Source organism: Polyodon spathula, chromosome 22 (assembly GCF_017654505.1).
Source record: "Polyodon spathula isolate WHYD16114869_AA chromosome 22, ASM1765450v1, whole genome shotgun sequence".
NCBI classification, from domain to species: domain Eukaryota; kingdom Metazoa; phylum Chordata; class Actinopteri; order Acipenseriformes; family Polyodontidae; genus Polyodon; species Polyodon spathula.
This window is the reverse complement of record NC_054555.1, coordinates 25,016,000-25,034,016: the sequence shown is the minus strand read 5'-3', so window position 1 is coordinate 25,034,016 and position 18,017 is coordinate 25,016,000. Positions and strand designations below refer to the sequence as shown.

Genomic DNA, 18,017 nt, shown 5'->3' with positions numbered 1-18,017 from the left:
CCTCTGCTGATATGTCAGTTGAGGCGGGAATGAAGGCTCGGTGTCATCCCCACCGTGGGTGTAATCGTGGACCCCCAGGAATGAGAAGAGGCAGAACGTTGCAACCTACAGTAATCTCGTGCCTCTGGGCTGCAGGCTGTGTGAGAGTGCAGACAGCCGAAGCGCAGGGTCTGGAAGGGTTTAATGAATCTCCCAGTGAGTAAGGGCTGTGAAACGGTGAAGGAGAGGGAGCGGGAGGAGGAGAGAGCAAGCCAAGTGAGCTGCAATACAGGTGTTAAAACAGCCTTGTTCTGTTCTATTTTATCTCAACTACAGCTTGTAAGTGTGATCTCTTTACTGTGCCTTTCAGTGCTTGAAACCTGGAGCCTTATACTGTGATCTTCAGATAATGGACTTTCAAATGCAGGACACCTTATACCACACACTAGAATTACCTCTGTGTTATTATTATTATTATTATTATTATTATTATTATTAATATTAATAATAATCATAACAGTAATAATACTGCATACTGTGTTTCAACAGTCTAATTTAATGACACGTATTAAAATAAGTGCTACCATTTGTCTTTTGATAGGCAAAAGAAGTAAAAAGAAAAAGGAAGGAGTGTGAAAACTTCAAGGAGGAGGTGAAGAAAAGGCAAAGAACATGCCAGACTTTGGTAAGTGCTTAAACAGCTGAGCTGCTTCAATTTTATTGAATGAGCCCTTAGTTTTGGCTGGTTTGAACATTAATGCTTGGGGAGAGATAGTGGCTCCTGCAGTTGTGATGAAAAGGTCCCAGTGGAGATGGCATTGTAACTGAGATGAAATAAAGATGACATTTTTAATGTTGCTGTATAAATGAAAGTGATATGCATGTGGAAGGCATAGAAGCCGTCAGCTTATAACAATAGCAGGTGCATGTTTAGAAACTCTTTGAGACTATACATAATAATCTGCCAGGCAGTTCAGTTCTGTGATGTTACTGTTTTAGAAACTATTTTATAAAACGAAAGTATCCCATTGTGTTATATTTGTACCATTTACAGTAGTGTACCAACTGATGCATAAGTATTCCTGAAATGGCTGCAAAGATTTATTGGTATAGGCATGTTGATTTCCACAGATTTCCATGTGACCTTTGACTTACACTGTAACTACAGTACTGTTTAAAAACATGTTTAATTACAACATCTAAGTAATGCATTATTGTTAATGGCACTGTAACAGGGGCGGAAATAAGACTCCCATTGCATAGTAGTTTGATCCGTTCCGGGCTTTGCTGTGAGTTTATTAAGATCATCCTGAGCTTCGTACTGTATTGCACCTGTACACTGTGGTTAATCAAGCTCATAATAAAACTTGGAATTGGTGAAACTGCTATGCAATTGGAGTCTTATTCCCATCCCTGTGTAATAATATAACTTACATAACATACTTCTACTTGCATACATTTAGCATTGGATTCAATGAAAGGCTTTTTGGCTGTTAAGAGTTTCTGAGGGTGTGATTGGTTTTATATATAGTACCAAGAAAACAACACAGACCTAAAAGTGCTTTTGTATTTTTGGATGGAATCCATCCTTTAATGTCAATTATTTGGAGCATATGACATTGGTGGTACAGTATGGTGTGCCCAACATGCTTCTTGGGCATCTGCTTGTGCTTGTTCATTAAAATCCCTCCCCAGTGCACTGTTCAGTGTGTGACACATGCCATGCTGCCTCCTAGGACAGTTCAGCAAGCCCAGAAACACAGCAGTTAAAGCCACTCTGTCCTGACCCTGGGCTCTGTTGTAAAGTAGGACTCTCCTAAATTACAGTACCACCCTCCAGGATTCTCCTAGCAACTTCAATAAAACACTGCTGCTCTGTTGCTGTTAGCCCAGTCAGTTTACTGAACATTTAGATTCTACCTGCTGCTTGCATGGAGTGTTTTCTTTTTATTATTTTTGTGTGTAATTTGGGTCCTGAGCAGTAAATTGGATAGACAAAATTGCAATCACACAGGCTTCCAGAGACAATGTGAACCCTGCAACAACTGGTCAACGAGTAGAAAAACCATACAAACTGTACCTTTTTTGTATACAGTATGCAGAAAACAATACTCTCAATCACATGTGTGTGGCTGATGTAGTTCTTACATCTCCTAGGGACAGTTTTGCAGGGGACTGGGTAATTATTGCAATGTGGTGTTCCAGAAGGACTTAGAGAGAAGAAGTGTTTGATGGAAATGTATTTTAAATAAACTGAGTTGTACAGATTAAGCAGGGGGAGGGACAGCACTTGTAATGGCGCATTTAAATGTTGCTCCAGTTGCTTAAATGTTATTGAGTGATAATATGTGCTTAGATATCAGGGATAATCCGATAGAAAGTATCTGACTGGTTCATAATTTTCGTACATTCACTTGGGCATATTGTTTATATTGAACAGTACATGAGCATGAGCCCCAGAGGTCACAATTGTTGCAAATGTTATTGAATTGATTAATTCTGCTTTGGCTTGTTTATATCCCTAGGCCTTAACTTTATTTTGAAGAGAGGTTTAACATTTTTGAAATGTCACAGACAAAATATCTCCAGTGTACTGTACTTGAGATCTCAAGGCATGTGAAGACCACCCACTTTTATAAACCTGATGCCATCTCAGCACTGGCCATTCCGAAGCTTGATAGCGCTACACCACAGATCTTGGCATGGCTGTGTTAAAACATGTGTGTGGATTCCTTTTAGCATGGCAGTAACTTCGTTCAATGCACCTGTGTGTTCTGCATACCCACACCACCACAGCCAGCTCAGCCCCTCCTGATATAGATGTATAGGGAGCTGTCCATTTCAGCACCACCATATTAAATTGCAAGAAAGTAGCTTTTGAAGGGAGATTAAAAGCTTCCTTTTTCTACTTACATGTATATGTTATGACCCTTTCAGAAGGAGTACCTTGCCTTTTGACACACATTTAATCTTGCTGCTATTAGTCTATTACGATAAGGTAAGCAGCGTTTAATTTAACCTGCTGTGATGTCTTTACGCAGTTAGGACCCAGTTGCTAAGGCAACAGCATAGTGTTGCCTGAGTTGACAATTTCAAGGCCGTTTAAGATGTTTTATGATTGGCTTGTTCCTTTGTCCCAGAATGCTGAGTGCTGAGAAACCATCAGTGAGATGATGGCAGAGAGCGGAAAATTTTAAACTTTGTAAAGGTTTTTCTTTATACATTTTGCAAGACAAGCTAACAGCACAACAGATGTGAGGCTTCAGGTAATGCTGAACCCCAGCATCCAGAGAGTCTTGTCAAGTCTCATTAAACTATAGAAAGCATAAGGATTTTCCTGCTATTTCGCCTGGGCTTACTTTATCTCTTAGGGTAGTAAAACAACATACCCACAGTAGCATGTAGACATTTACAAAGCTGAAGATGATGCACCTAATGTATTACTAGATGCACATGTTACTAAAGGGAAATGTACAATGAGATTTACAATTAAACGTTTTTCTTTTCATATGCCACTAGTTTTTACAATGAGCACACACATTAGAGACATCTGACTAAGCTGTAATTTATCAAAAATTAAATACAGATGTATGGCCATTTTTTCCATTGGCTTTTTAAGAAATCAGCATCATTTAAAGCCATTCATATGGTTTTGTTATGCTATCTCCTGGAGGTTGTATTAGTTCAATGCAAATCCTTTATTTCAAAGTGATAAAGTGCCAAATGGATTAACACCTGAAACGTAAATCAGTCAAATCAAACTTCTAAATCATTTTGGTCAGTACCATGACAACGCCTCCTGCAAACTCAAACTCAATACTGTACCATGCAGTGTAACCAAAATACAAGGCAAGTGAGACTTCATTTCTCTGCAAGATTCATATTTCAGGAGAGATCATGGCCTACATTTTTGTGACTCAGCTATTTAAAAATGAATTTTAGAAAAATAATTATATATATATTCATTTTACCCTACCACCATTGCTTTGATTGGACTGATTACATTTGACTGTACCAACATCACATTCTTTTCAACCCCTGGTTTGACATTCTCTGCATGCAAATATGCAAGAATTAGAACTAAAGTCAGTTTCGAACGGCTCTATTGTAAACATTTACAGCTCACCTTGTGTGTTTAACCAAATGAAAAGCTAACTCTGTACATTGTTTTTATTTTTTAATACAGCCTTGGATATGGCTTTTTTATTAATTAAAATGTTAATTGGTTAGGAAAAACAAAACAAAAACAAGAACAGTGCAAAGACAAAACAATATTCAAGGAAATTAATTTAATACCTAAAGCTACAATAGGAAAATTGGAAATTGTTAGCAACACATTAACAAAAATAAAAACCCAATTTGAAACCAAATTCTTTATAGGCAACTCACGTTGATGGGTTTTACTGTTTATACTGTGGACTGCTGTCTGTTTTAGTAGTTTCAGGTGGAAAATAATCCACTCGAAATAATCCTTAGAGATTGGTAGTCCCAAATTAGTACTGCAATTTTCATAATATAATTTGCATCCTATGTATAACATGCATGACTGTTTTGCCTAGATCTAGGTTGGTATTAAATTAAAAATATATTTAAAATGTTATCAGTCTGCTATTAATTATTAAACTGTAAATCAGCCTCTTTTAGTGATATGGTTACCCACTGTCTATCCTGGTAGCAGTTAATAATGTAAGAATCCTGCACTGTATTCCCACTGAGACTTTATATCTTCTTTACAGGAGATTTGTGTCAGTAGACCTGGGAAATCAATGGCATTGCTGGGATGCTCATTCTGTGGGGTCGCAAACCACAGAACCCCGTCTTGGCATGTGGCCTACAAACATTAGTTTATGAATCATGATACTTAATGAAGTTTCATCCAGAATATATTACCGTATGCATATATCGTAGAAACGAAAAAAAAAATCAGTTTAATAAAAATATTAAGTTGGTTAAACACTTCTTCATTGCTAACATAGGCATACAAACCGTTAATGTTACTTTTTGTTATAGTTTTATGCTAATGCAAGATTACAATCATCTACAACATCATTAATATTCGTAAATAGTGTTCTTTGCTCTCTGCAGTTCTCTTTTTTCCTAAGACAATATACGGGAGACAATTGAAGTGGTGAGTTCCAATTAAATACAGCGCTTGTGCAACAAATGCAACAGCAACTTCAGAGAGAATGGAGAATGAATCCCATCTGGAGCATTGAAAGCAAACTAATGGGATTGTTGGAGACATAAGCAATCCCATTTCAGAACAGTCACATCTTAGTGGCAAAAAAACTCAACCGTATTGTTTTCAGTGTAAAACTACCCCTGACTAGGTCTCAGAGTGACTTACCTGGTAAAGGCACAACTGCGTAGTGTGCAGGAGAGTCAGGAGAGCACTGTTTCACATTGGCTCTGGTGCTCCTGCAGGTTAGGCAAAATCTGCAAGGACTGTTTTTCTGCACCTTCCTACAACACTAAAGCTTGTAGAGCTGGCCTTTGTCATCTAGGGCCCTGTAGCTCGCAGGTGTCAGCTATCAAACTTCTGTGTGGCTTGGTCACGGGATTGGGCACCCAATGACCTTCAGTCCTGGCCTCTCCGTTGTGTGGAAGCGCTGTGGAGAGAGAACATAATTGGACATTCTAAAACAGGGGTAAAATAATTGGCCAATCTAAAAAAAAAAAAAAAAAAAATGTAAACCACCACTGCCAACACGAACATAGTCAGGTGTGTCAAGCTCATTACACCTGTAGAATGTTCCTATTGAAGGAAAGCTCACATGGGGCCTGCCCTTGACCATACCTGCAGTGTAGTCAGTGCTATTAGTCAGTCACATAATAGGATCAGTAAATTTACTTTAGAAACCAAAATAAATATGAATAAACAAGAGGAACTAGCTAGAAGTGTCCATCTATTGTGTGATTTCACGGGAGATTCTAATCAGCAGAACATTGCCCAAGTGACACTTTTAATTGCATTCTAACCACATCAAACACGGGTTGAGAAAATGTAATTAATTTTACCTTCCTGTGTGTTGGAACTTGCTTCATCTTTCACTCAAAGGCCATGAGGATTATACAGCCTTGCTTTACTTATTTTTCAGAGATACATAAAGAATGTTAACCCTTTTAAACTCACTTGACACATGACAACCCATGCCCTCATTGCTGTGTATAATATAATATTGACTGGTTTCAGAGGGTCACTTACAGCATTTCCAAGAAGCATTGGAAACTGCAGTATTGGTGGAATACAGTGATCCCTATTTGTTATTCTGCATGATTGGTGAGGGAGGGATGGAGATTAGACTCCCACTGCACAGTTGTTGGAACTATCCTTAACACTACCTTAACAACCTCCATAACACTACCTTAACAATAAAAAATTAAGAAAAAAAAAAACCACAGTGACCAGCTTGTGATGTGAATTGACTTTTATAGCACTGAGTTTGCCATGTGAGTTTGAAGAAACTTTCTTAACCTCAATGTTCACGTTTTCATCCAAAAGCTTTTATATTTCGGTACACTATTATGTTTGATGATATTAAAACTGATTATGAATCATGGTCACAGTCATACAGATCAACCAGTCCAGTCTTAATTGCTCAGATGACATTTTCTCATCCTATTGAGCGATGTGTCATTCACCTAGATTGAAAGGTCAATGGTGTATACAGACCCATCACTGGAGTGCATTCTGTTCCCTAATTAAAACCAGCTATAATGACCTGATAACCATGAAGCTTGTGGTAGTGGCTAATAATAGTAATAATAATAATGTAATATATAGTCAAGCATTTTCTATAACAAATGAAAACAATATTTTTATTAAACATGTTAATTTGTTTTTTAAAAGGGTACATAACCGGAGAATACCGATATATATGGCTTTCTTAGGCAGGTGTTGTGACTTTTAGTCTCCTAGTTCGTGACCTGTCATTGAGAGGGTGTGTCTGGTTATACCATCTCACCAGGCTTGAAATTGCTGGCTGTGAGCACCCAAGAGGACGAGCCACAGTACGCTGTGAAAATAAATGTGTTATAATAGTGAGAAGTTTATTTTGATGCTTGGTATATAAGGTTCACTGTCCTATTGCACATAACTGGACAGCTGTTTCCAGCCATGCAGAATGAAGGCTGTTAAAGAAATGTGTCAGTTTGCTTAGTGATGTCAGTAGTGACAATTGAACCTTCAGTTTCTTGGTGTTTGTCAAGCAGTTTTGTGGGAAATAGCATGCAACTGAATGAAAAGCATGGAGGCAATTGGTTATTGAATGAGGTTTGGGAAGTCTGCGGCAGTTTATCATTCATTACATAAATGGTACCAGTATAAATGGATTGTTGAGAATAGCACAGACAACTTTAATAATAAGGGTCATTTGCCAAGTAAATGTTTAATAATGCCAAGCACAGCTTTAAAAGCTGCTGCTTCTAAATTTTACATTTTTTCATTTTTTTTAATGTTATACTTGAGTTGCATCTTGATTGTGAGCAGTTGTTTAAATGTCATCCAAATCTCATTTGCACAATAATTGTCTCTCTAGAGTTAATCAATAATTTCTTATCCACCTCTGGATTGGCTTGTTCTGTCCAACTCACTTATTAAAGAAAACCAAACATTTAAACACGTATAATTATCTCCTCCTTCATACACATGAATATTAATGTCTATAATAGTAAACGGGCAAGTTCAATTGCATTACCACCAGCTTTCATGAATAACCTCTTAATCTCACTACATCAGAATATAGCAAGGGGTATTTACACATTTACATATCTCTCTGTTTTTTTGTTGTTTTTTTTTTTTCACAGGAGAATGAGCTCAAAGATGTTCTGCAAGAAAAAAATTGCTTGAACCTTGAGTTGGTTAGCCTTACCCAAAAGGCACTGCAGTATGAGCAGGTAAGAACTCTTGTTTAATAGCATGTGCTCAGAGTAATGGAATGCACATCTTATTTGTCAATGCCAGTGCACTGTAGTGGTTTCATCACTGCAGAGCTGCAGGGGCATGCTATTCCACAGGGAATGTTTATTTAGTTTGACGTATGTTCACCCTGCAAGTACTCAGTTAACTTAATGGCTATTAATTTTGTCTTTTAGTTTTGCAGATTGCAATCTCAATCATATGCCGTAATCAGAGATAGGGGCATATAAATTTTGACTGATCAAATCAGCCCATTTACAAACACTCTGCAAGTGCAGTACCTAATCAGAACATGACGATTGAGAAATATACACACATATATTGAGGTCATCCAGGTAGTAGGTGTTATACAGATATCTGTAAAAAGTGATAGTGTTATGCAACGACCAGATTATGCTCAGTGATTTTTTTTTTTTGTAATTGTAATACTATAGGATGCAGTATTCATGCTGTTTTGGATCTTTTATATTATTTTCATTAATGTTATGTGCAAACAAAGTAATAATTACATTGCTTTCTAGTTCCATTGACGTGAATATGTGATCCGTTGTGCTTAGGCTGTCTCTAAGAGGTTTCCTCTCATGCAGTCTGGGTGAACTGCAAAGGGAAGCTGGCTGCTCAAACTATGCAAGTTGACACCTCGCGACCCTGGACACACAACGTATAAACATATTATAAATCACTAAAACAAAGATTGTACTGAGGAATTGCTTTTAAACACACATAAAATATGCATGCTATTATAATTACAGTAAGAATTCTGTCTGTTTTGAAACAAATTAATGACCTGGCTTTTTAGATATTTTTTTTATTCTCATGGTCTCTTTCACCGCTATATCAGGCCTTGAAATTACAAAGCACCTTCTAGAGCCTTGACAGCCCTTGAGGAGCTGCTGCGTAATACATCTGCTTCAATGGTGATCTCTCCAAACCTTTGTCACTGTTTACTGGATGCCTTTTTTAAAATAGAGCTGGCATGCTCTTTACTTAACCCTTAATAGAACTCTCCTGTGGAGAAAAGAAGGATATTTTCTGCACCCGTCCATACAGTACAAACAGGCTTAAAGTATCATTGTGTTTTGTATTATTCTGTGCAACTTTTAGTTCATAATTCTCTGTCAAAGCAATACGTTACTATGGCTTCTATTCAACTGACCTAAACGTTGGCAGATCGTAATACAACCATCCTTTAAACCCCTAGAGGGAACCTCTCTGGCTTTTTACATAGTTTAACTGATAGAAGTAATCTAAAGAGACTCACATGCACAGTTAGATGTTTATTAAGGTTAACTTAATTTGACCTTGAAATGCTTGAATGACATACACCTCTTTGGTCCTACAGATGTATTTAATTGGCACCAAAGCAAATCAGTGTATCAAGGATTTCAATCAGTGGGGATAGAGGAGTTGGTTACATCCAGGATGGCAAATTGAATCCCATTGCATAGTGGTTTGAGCCATTCCAGGCCGGTCTGTGGTGTATCTCATTGAGTTGTAACCCGGGGGAGTGCAGTAGCTTTGATTAGATTTTGGCATGGGAACACTGTGCTTGCAGCCAGTTTTATTCTAATAATCAGTTTGTGAGACGCAGCAAAAAAAAAAAAAATCACAGGGATCAGTGACCAGCGGGCACTCATTAGTAAGAGCTGTAAGCAGGTGTATAGCAGCTGTCTTTCTTTATATGTGGTCAAGGCATATGTTTAATTAGGCATCAAAAAGCTTGAATAATTAAAGCTCTTTAATAGCACACTTAATGTGGTATGCAGGGCACTTAACATGGTTCCAAATGCATTAATAAAGCTGTTAAAATAACAACTGCATAGCCATATAAATGAAACTGGTATTCATTAGTATTGTGTTTGCAAGATTCCCAAAGTATCAGAGTGAAACAACATTTCTGTCAGTTTTGTTGCGATTATTTTGAAAGATAATCGTCTGGTTTTCTAGATCTCTGCATGCTTTTTTACAAGTACTACATATCAAACCCACATCATTTAGTCCCATTCCATTAATAATAATAATAATAATAATAACAATAACAATAACAACAATAAAAATATAATATTATTATAATATAATATTATTATTATTATTATTATTATTATTATTATTATTATTATTAAGTAATTTTCCAGGAGGAGTAGACTGTACCTTTGTCTGTCACTCTTCAGATCCTCACAAGCAGCAGAGCAAAATTCATAAGGTTGATGTTCCAGGATATGAAGTCAGAGATAGGACAGCAGTGTCGAAATTACTTCTTGATAATGCGAATCTGTAACGATTTGATCATTTTGTGGAAAAAATAACCTGAAGTTTGAAGCTTAGAGTTTTCTTTACTAGTCGACGATGGTTTGAACTTCATTATTTCTGTGACAACAAGACAAAATATGATATGCCTGTCTTTTTGTGATTTGTGAAAAATCTTTTTGTGATTTGTGAAAAATCTTTTTGTGATTTGTGAAAAATCTTTCCTTGATTTGTGAAAAATCTTTCTGTGATTTGTGAAAAGCACAAGTGAAGATCACATAGCAAAACCTAAGCAGTGTTCATTAAATGAGTATTAGACAAAGTAGTATATCTTCCCTACTTTTCTCATCACGGGTATAGACTTTCACCTTATCAGATGGTATGCTGTGCAGATTTTATCCTTTGCTTACTCTTTTTGGTTATTTGCTTCTTTGTAATCCAGACATGTACCTGTGCAATGCATTCACAATTCAGTATTAACAGCATGAATAATTCAAATGCTGCTCTGCAGTATATTTTTCTTTAACAAAAAGCAGGGGTCTCACATTAATCTACTTCTCAGATTACCGGGATCCAAGCCAGATTTACTGCTTTATTTTTGTAGATCCGGGCATAACCTGTGCTTAAATACAGGCCACTTTATACATGTCACCCATTCCATTTTGTTTAAACCTAGGACTGTTGGTCCCTTTGAAAGTGGATTCTTGAGACATCTCTGTGTACGTGCCTTCCATTGTAACACAACAACAGAAAGCGGAGCCCTTAACATTATCTTCATTGTGTAATAAGCCTCAATGAGCAAAAAAAAAAAAAAAAAAAAAAAATCCTGTTTACATGGAACGTGTCAGAGTCTCGGCCTCCTTTTGTTACCCAGTGACTGTTGCTTATGGGCTTGGAATGTTATGTTACAATTCTAGCTGCACGCTAAATGTTTTTCTGTTTATACAGTGAATCACTTCTCCTTGTAACTACGACTCACTGTTGTAGATTTAATCTCCCTGTCTCATAATTTTGTCTCCTAAACAGTTTTTAAGGTTGTGTTGTGATTTGTGGTCGGTTCGCTTCATGTCAAAACAACAGGTTCAAAGTGACACGCAGATTCAGTGCTATGATCGGAACATATATTTTTATTATCGTTTGGAGTCTGGAAATGTTCTGTCTTGAAGCAATTATTAATTTGGGGAGCCTAGTGTACAGGCTTGCTAAAATTGAAATTAGGAATTGGCTGTGGATGTGTGATAGCATACATCACTTTTTGTGAGAGGGCAGTTTCTTCAAAATGTTTCACTTCATAGGCTGCAATGTATGGATTTATAAATGACATTACAGCAAGGGAAGAAAAACAGAACTGTATGAGGCCCACCATATAATATATATATATATATATATATATATATATATATATATATATATATATATATATATATATATATATATATATATATATATAGTTAAGGGACTAGCCAGTTTATAGCTGTCAGATTCCTCCAGTATCATGTAGCTACTTAAAGGGATTTTTTATAGAAATGTAAGTTTACTATTATTAATCTATTCAGCATCAAGTACAGTGTAGTGGATGTAGAAGGATTTGCAGATAGATTACACAGATAATGATGCCCAAATTGACAAATATAATCAGTAGGATTTTGTGCTGCAAAAATAAACTAAGATCTTCTACGGTGATTAGTGAGGAAAGACATTTCGTTATTAATTGTGACACATATTCCAGTTCATCACTTATCCACCAAATCACTGTCAAAATAATTATCATGTAACAATGTGAGCTTTGATGAGTGATTCTGAGTGCAGTTAAACTTACTAAATAAGAGGGCAGGAGGGTATTCTTTCTGATAATCGCTGGGGGAAAAAAAGTAAGCTATTTCCTTCTGAATGGATTAATCAATATCTGAAATAAATTGCCACAGTGGAAGCGTTTGGAAATGTGAAGTTATAGGGGGTGTTAACACATTGACTGAAATTCTCAATCTTAGTTTAGTCTTCAGAAGTGGTGGTATTTTAATTTGTATTGAGCATTTAGAATTGGTATCTGCATTGCAACGCTGTATGTGGATTTATGTTTGTATTACCTTTTTACTACCAGCGCCAATCTCCTCATTTAAAAGTGAGCTTTGTGAGTGTTAAAAGTGTGTGAGTGTGCTGTGCTTTTACTTTCTTTTTTACAAGGTGGTCATTTCACCTGCTTAATATGCTTTTGCCCCTCTTCTACGTAATCCAATTGGTTCAAAGGTCCAAAAAACAAATTTTACACATGTGCCAGTGTACTACAGTATTTGTATGGTAACAGTTACATATGTGTTACTTGCATGTTACTACTTCAAAATTGTACTGATTTCATCAACTGTTTTTTTTTTGTTTGTTTTTTAAGGTAAAGTTAGAATATGATCATCTTAGAGAAACCCTCAGCATTGTGACTCAGAAAAGAGATTTGGCTGTGAAGGAGAAGATTCAGCTCCAAGCCAAACTGGAGAACCTAGAGCAGGTCCTAACGGTAAGGAAGCCCTTCATCATGCTCTAGCGTATATGATATACGTTCATACAGTTGACCCTAACTCCAGTAGTATAAGAGTATCTTTTCATGAGCAATCCTAAAATTTTAGATGATGCAAAACTTTTGGCCATAGCTGTCTATATTAGCTTGTTATAAATCATGTTTTAAAAAAGTGGTTTCGCGATTTAGAATGTCTGCATGGAAAAGGAGAGTGATACATGATCAGTGTCCGGGTGACATGTTGATTGCATTTTGAAGAATGTAAAGCATGGTGTAGAAAAGACAGGGATTCCAGGTTGATTATTAAGGAAGTTGCAGGTCATCTTAAACTTCAAATCCTGTTAAACTCATGGAGATCTTGTTAGGAATGCAAACTGTTGGAAGACAAAGTAAGTCACTGTCTGATAAAGCATTGCCAAGAAGAAGTACTGTAATTGGGCAAAGGGAGCCTTGAGATAATACAGTATGCAGGAGCCTGTAGAAATACTGATACAATATTTGAAACGGGACACATACCTTACAAGGTACCAAGAGAGAGCATGAAAAAACTATTGGCAATTACTTGCTGAATGTGTCGCATTAGAAGAGTGTCATTGCTCTAGCAACCTACCTTCAAAACAGACCACCTTGTACAGTTTGAATGTTTGATGGTCGAACCAAAATAATGCACTTGATGATTAAAACACACAGAGTTCGAAGACAGGCTTTTAATGTGACAGCTGTAGCCTGTACACCACTACAAATGGATAGTGTATCTGTACCAGGATCTGCGTTATGCCTAGGAGTGAATGGCAAAACTATTGCATTTCACAAACAAATAATGAACATGTTAGAAGTAATCAACAAGGGCCATTGAAGCAGGAAGTATAAATTGGATCATGAGAGAACTGGATTTGTTTCTTGAGAAGGGGATAAGGTAATCACCCAAAAACTGTGGGACTTGGACGTAAAGCCATTTTCCTGTGCCTGAAACCAGACATGTCCTTTGTTATGAAAGAATGTAAAAACTGCTGCAGAGCCGTGTGCCACATTGGCACACTAGGTGTTAACCCACAGGGATGATTTGGTTGGGCTCTGTGTAATTCGTTTAGGTCACAGTGGCAAACACATCAACACATTTCTAATGGTTTTGACACTGAACCAGAGCACAGATCTTCCTTTTCTGACTTAGTAATCTTTCCCCATGGCAGCTGAGGGTGGTTGCCTTGTCTTGTCAAAGCGACCGCTGTGTTATCTGACTGTCTATATTGTAAATCTGGAGAATCAAGCTCTAAACATGGCCCCAACAATATAACTTCTCTGTAGTAGGAGCTGTGGTGCAGTATAAACAGCACTTTGAGCAACTGTAAACCAGAAAAATATGCCTAGTGGCAATGCCTGATTGTTATTCTAAAGGTGACGCACATGACATGACTAATGCATTTGTATACAGAAGACCTTTGAATTTGTATTTTCTATGAAGATACCCTCTCACTAGGGTGATTTAAATATTTAAATCTTTTTTTTTTTTTTTTTTTGGTTCTACAGAACTACATTTGGAAATGGATGTTTCTCAAATGTGTGTAGTATTGTACATATAATGACAAACAAAACAAAACAAAATCAGCTCACTGAACCCAAAACACAGCTTTATCAACAGTCTGACAGTCCAACATACATGGACCTCAGCAGTAGAATGCTAGCAGACTGCATTTAACACGTGGTACCATAAGAGAGCATGAATGTTGTTTAATCCTGGGCAACAACCTGGAGACAGAGATAGAGTTGGGAGTTGCTTACATAACATTGGGGAATGTATGACCTTCCAAGTGAACAGAACAAGAGAATTGTTACTCAGAACAGAATGAGAGACCAGTCATGAGTGGCACAACAGCCAGCTGGTAATTGCCAATCTAGACCAGCCTGTTCTTGATCCATAAAAAGCAGATGGGTGGAGAATTGGTGTCCTGCTTGTGGCATTGTGGAGTGTAAGGTTGAGCTTGATATTTACCGCTTCACAACATCTTGTAGTGCTGCACGAATAGATTATTCAATTCCAATCGTTGGTGTTGATTGGCCTTGGAGTTACCATTCCAAGTGAAACGGGGGAAGAAACAGCTACTTGGGTTTGTGGATTGCTGTTCTCCACAGACTAAGAAAAGCAACAGTCATTCGAAATCCAAGCAGCTGTTTATTCACTTGTTTCACTTGGAATGGAAAATTAACCCGCTCAACAGCAATGACCCTCGCCTGATTGTCAGCACCTGATTTCACTGAGGAGCTTGATCCCAGTAATTGAATAACTGGTTTGTACAGCACCATCTGAAATCAGTAGAGTACACATTCTAAAAATCACCAGAAAAAATATCCGCTACAGTCTCACGGACCCAAGGGTATCAAGCCTAGTGTGAAGTCCTTTCATCCCCGATATCTGAACACCACAGGAGACTCGGTCATAGTCTCACACAATTCCCTGTGTCTGAGTGCTCATTCAGAACCACCCTGAACTGAGATGCGACAAATTATTGTTAGTCTAATGTAACTGCTTTTGCAGTGGGTCTGTGGTCGCTCACATTGGATTGCTGATCTCTAATTAGCTGTAAAGTGGGTGTCACATTCATTTTTATGATCTCATTATTCAGAAGACACACAGGAAAAAAAGATTGCCCTTGAACATCTCATTAGCAAACAGTGAATCAGCCCTGTGCAGAAATACACAATGATTACACAGATCAGATGATTAATACTCCTGGCTTTGGTTTGTATCCCTGCTAGAAAGTTGCATTTTTCTACTCTATTACAAGTGAAAGTATTAGGTTACGTTTTAGTGAACATAGGCAATTTTCAGAGACGGACAGTCTGTGGTGAGTCTTTAGTGCTGGTAGGGTGTGTTATTGCAATTATATTTCAATTAAATATTTCAATGAAAATATTGTATTGTATATGAGGTTATGTGTTGTTAGATTGATATCAAATAGTGTTCAGTCAAAACCAAACCAGCACAGAAAACCTTGATTTGGAATAAGCAGAGAGAGTGCAAAATAAAACAAAAAAAACACAGGTTGTAAAAGAAAGAAACAATGTGAAGAGGCTGAATTACGGCTATGTTTAAAACTTTAAAACTACTACCTCTGTAGGGTTGTGGTTCATTTGTTCTAATCTGATCTGAACACTGTCCAAGTGCTCAATGTTGGACATGACTTATGTGCACAGCCTCGGAGGCTGTTACTCGTAATCGCCATTCAGTAAAATCTGCACCTAGCTGTGTCAGAAAAAAAACAGATTTTCTGCACGTTTCAGGTTATTGATTCTTAACCAGAGAGAGAATGTGAACAATGAGATATTTTAAGTAAGCATGTTCCATGGCACTGAGTGTGCATTAGCACTGAATAGACTTGTGGTTGTGTACTGTTAGATTCCCAGTTCCCCTGGTAATGGTGACACTAGTGTACCAACCCTTTCATATAGAATATAAAATGTTTAAGGGCTTATTCAGTTATTGATGTAGCAGAGACAATTACCAAATGTGTCTCTAAAATAAAAATAAAATTAAATAGTTGTTAATGAGCTAATTACAGATATTACTGCCTTAGTTTTAATTTAACATGCCTCTCATTAGCAATTAACACTCTATACAACACAAAAAATGAGAGTAATTGCTTCTACAGGACTCTGCTTTAAAAGTCACAGCAAATAGCCCAGAACAAAAGGCATGTGTTGTATAATTGAAGATAAAAGGCATGCTTGTTGCTACAAGGGAGGTATATGAGTACAAAGTAACCAGCAAGAGGTTTCACAATGTTCATATATCAAGCAGATAAAACAGAAATTCGTTTTTTACATTATTTTTTCAACCACAAACCTGTGCAAACCTATTTGATGACCTAGGTGCTTTAATATTCTGTACACTGGATTTTACAATGTCATCACCATTTATGCCTTGAGTCAAAATCTATACCAGAAAACTTTGTGTAATGTGATTTTTGACTAGTAGGTGGTAATAGAGAATGCAGATGAAATGTCCAGCAGGTGGACAGGAATTGCATGGACTGCAATTGTAATGTGATGATTCAGTGATGATTCATATTGGTTTTAAATGTGCAAAGTCATTAATTCTGTTGAGACAAAACAATGCTGTTCTTCTGTGGGTGAATTCAACGAAGAGCAAAACCGTTCAGGAGTTAAGTACTAATGGCCTGGGTCCCCTTCCGAATTTCTATTCACAAAGCGCCCTGCCTGTTCCAATTTGAGGGGAGTTGCATTTTGGGGAGATTGCTCCTTTTCCATGTAAACACTGTTGGTATAACTGCAACCTGCCACTGCTGTGGATTCAGTTTGTTTGACAGCCTTTCATTAGTGCTGAGACTATTCAGAAGCTCTTCAATTACAGCTTTGCATTCCCATTACTGAGCTGCTTGGGCACTTTCTGTTCTTAATCTGGAGCATTTCAATCACATCTTAGCCACTGCCAGCCAAGAGTCATCTACCAAGTGCAATGTTCCCTTTCCCATTTAAAAGACAGCTGTAGCTTTACACACTTAATCATACAGGTAAAAGTGAAGTCTCCCTGCCTAGTTCAGGAGTAGAAACTTCTTATTACTGTGCTGTGTGTGGCATTCTAACAGATGTTCATTTGTAACTTGGCTAAAGATTTAAATGGAGCTGTGATGTGTGGTGCTTTAAATAATCTATTGTAGCAGTGGTTTGTTACTGGAGATTCAGTAGACATATGCATCTGAAATAAATAAAGTGATTTGTCACAATTGTTTCAGGTGACACTGGACACTAAGAGTAGGAGACTAGCAATCAATTTGACTGAATTCCCATTTGAAACAATCTCATTATGTATATATTGTATATGCAAGTAGTAGTTCAGCTTTATATCCATCAGTTTTAATCCCTCAGCTTGCTGTTCTTCAAATTCCTTGTGTGAGATGGAACCAATGTGTTAATCCAGGTACACATTGCCTGGCCGGAACTGAAATCCGATGGCAGTGCTGGTACGGTGCACCCCTGTACCAGATGAAGAAGGTACTGTATCATTGTTTCCTGTGTTGTTGTTGTCATTTCAGCATATGCGAGAAGCTGCTGAGCGGCGGCAACAGCTGGAGTTGGAGCATGAGCAAGCCTTCGCTGTTCTCAATGCAAAGCAGCAGGAGATTCATCTTCTGCAGAAGGTAAGTGGTAGCCTATTACATTTAGTGCAGTTATTTTGCAGGACAGTGGAAGACAGGATTTTCTTTGTATGATATGTAGCACTAGAGACTGACACTCCCAATCAGTATTTCCACAGAGTAGGGCTAGCATTAGCAGTGGCAATGTGAGTGTCCCCACGTTCACCCAGGAGCATGTCTCAAGCGTTCCCTGTTGGGCAGGCTGTTCAGT

General features: G+C 37.5%; 1 protein-coding gene across 7 annotated transcripts in view; it reads left to right on the top strand.

The window, feature by feature from the left end:
• Nucleotides 1-617: 617 nt before the first annotated feature.
• Nucleotides 618-18,017, top strand: part of rimbp2b (RIMS binding protein 2b) — a 55,577-nt gene continuing 38,177 nt past the window's right edge. For 4 of the 7 annotated variants that reach the window (XM_041222613.1, XM_041222610.1, XM_041222614.1 and 1 more), the window contains exons 1-2: nt 12,585-12,653; nt 17,705-17,809. In XM_041222613.1, coding sequence (XP_041078547.1) covers nt 17,708-17,809 — 102 coding nt within the window. In that variant the 5' untranslated portion in view covers nt 12,585-12,653; nt 17,705-17,707. Of the gene's footprint in view, nt 665-7,785; nt 7,876-12,530; nt 12,654-17,704; nt 17,810-18,017 lie in introns of those variants that run through there. The other 3 variants (XM_041222615.1, XM_041222609.1, XM_041222612.1) reach the window with 1 other exon arrangement.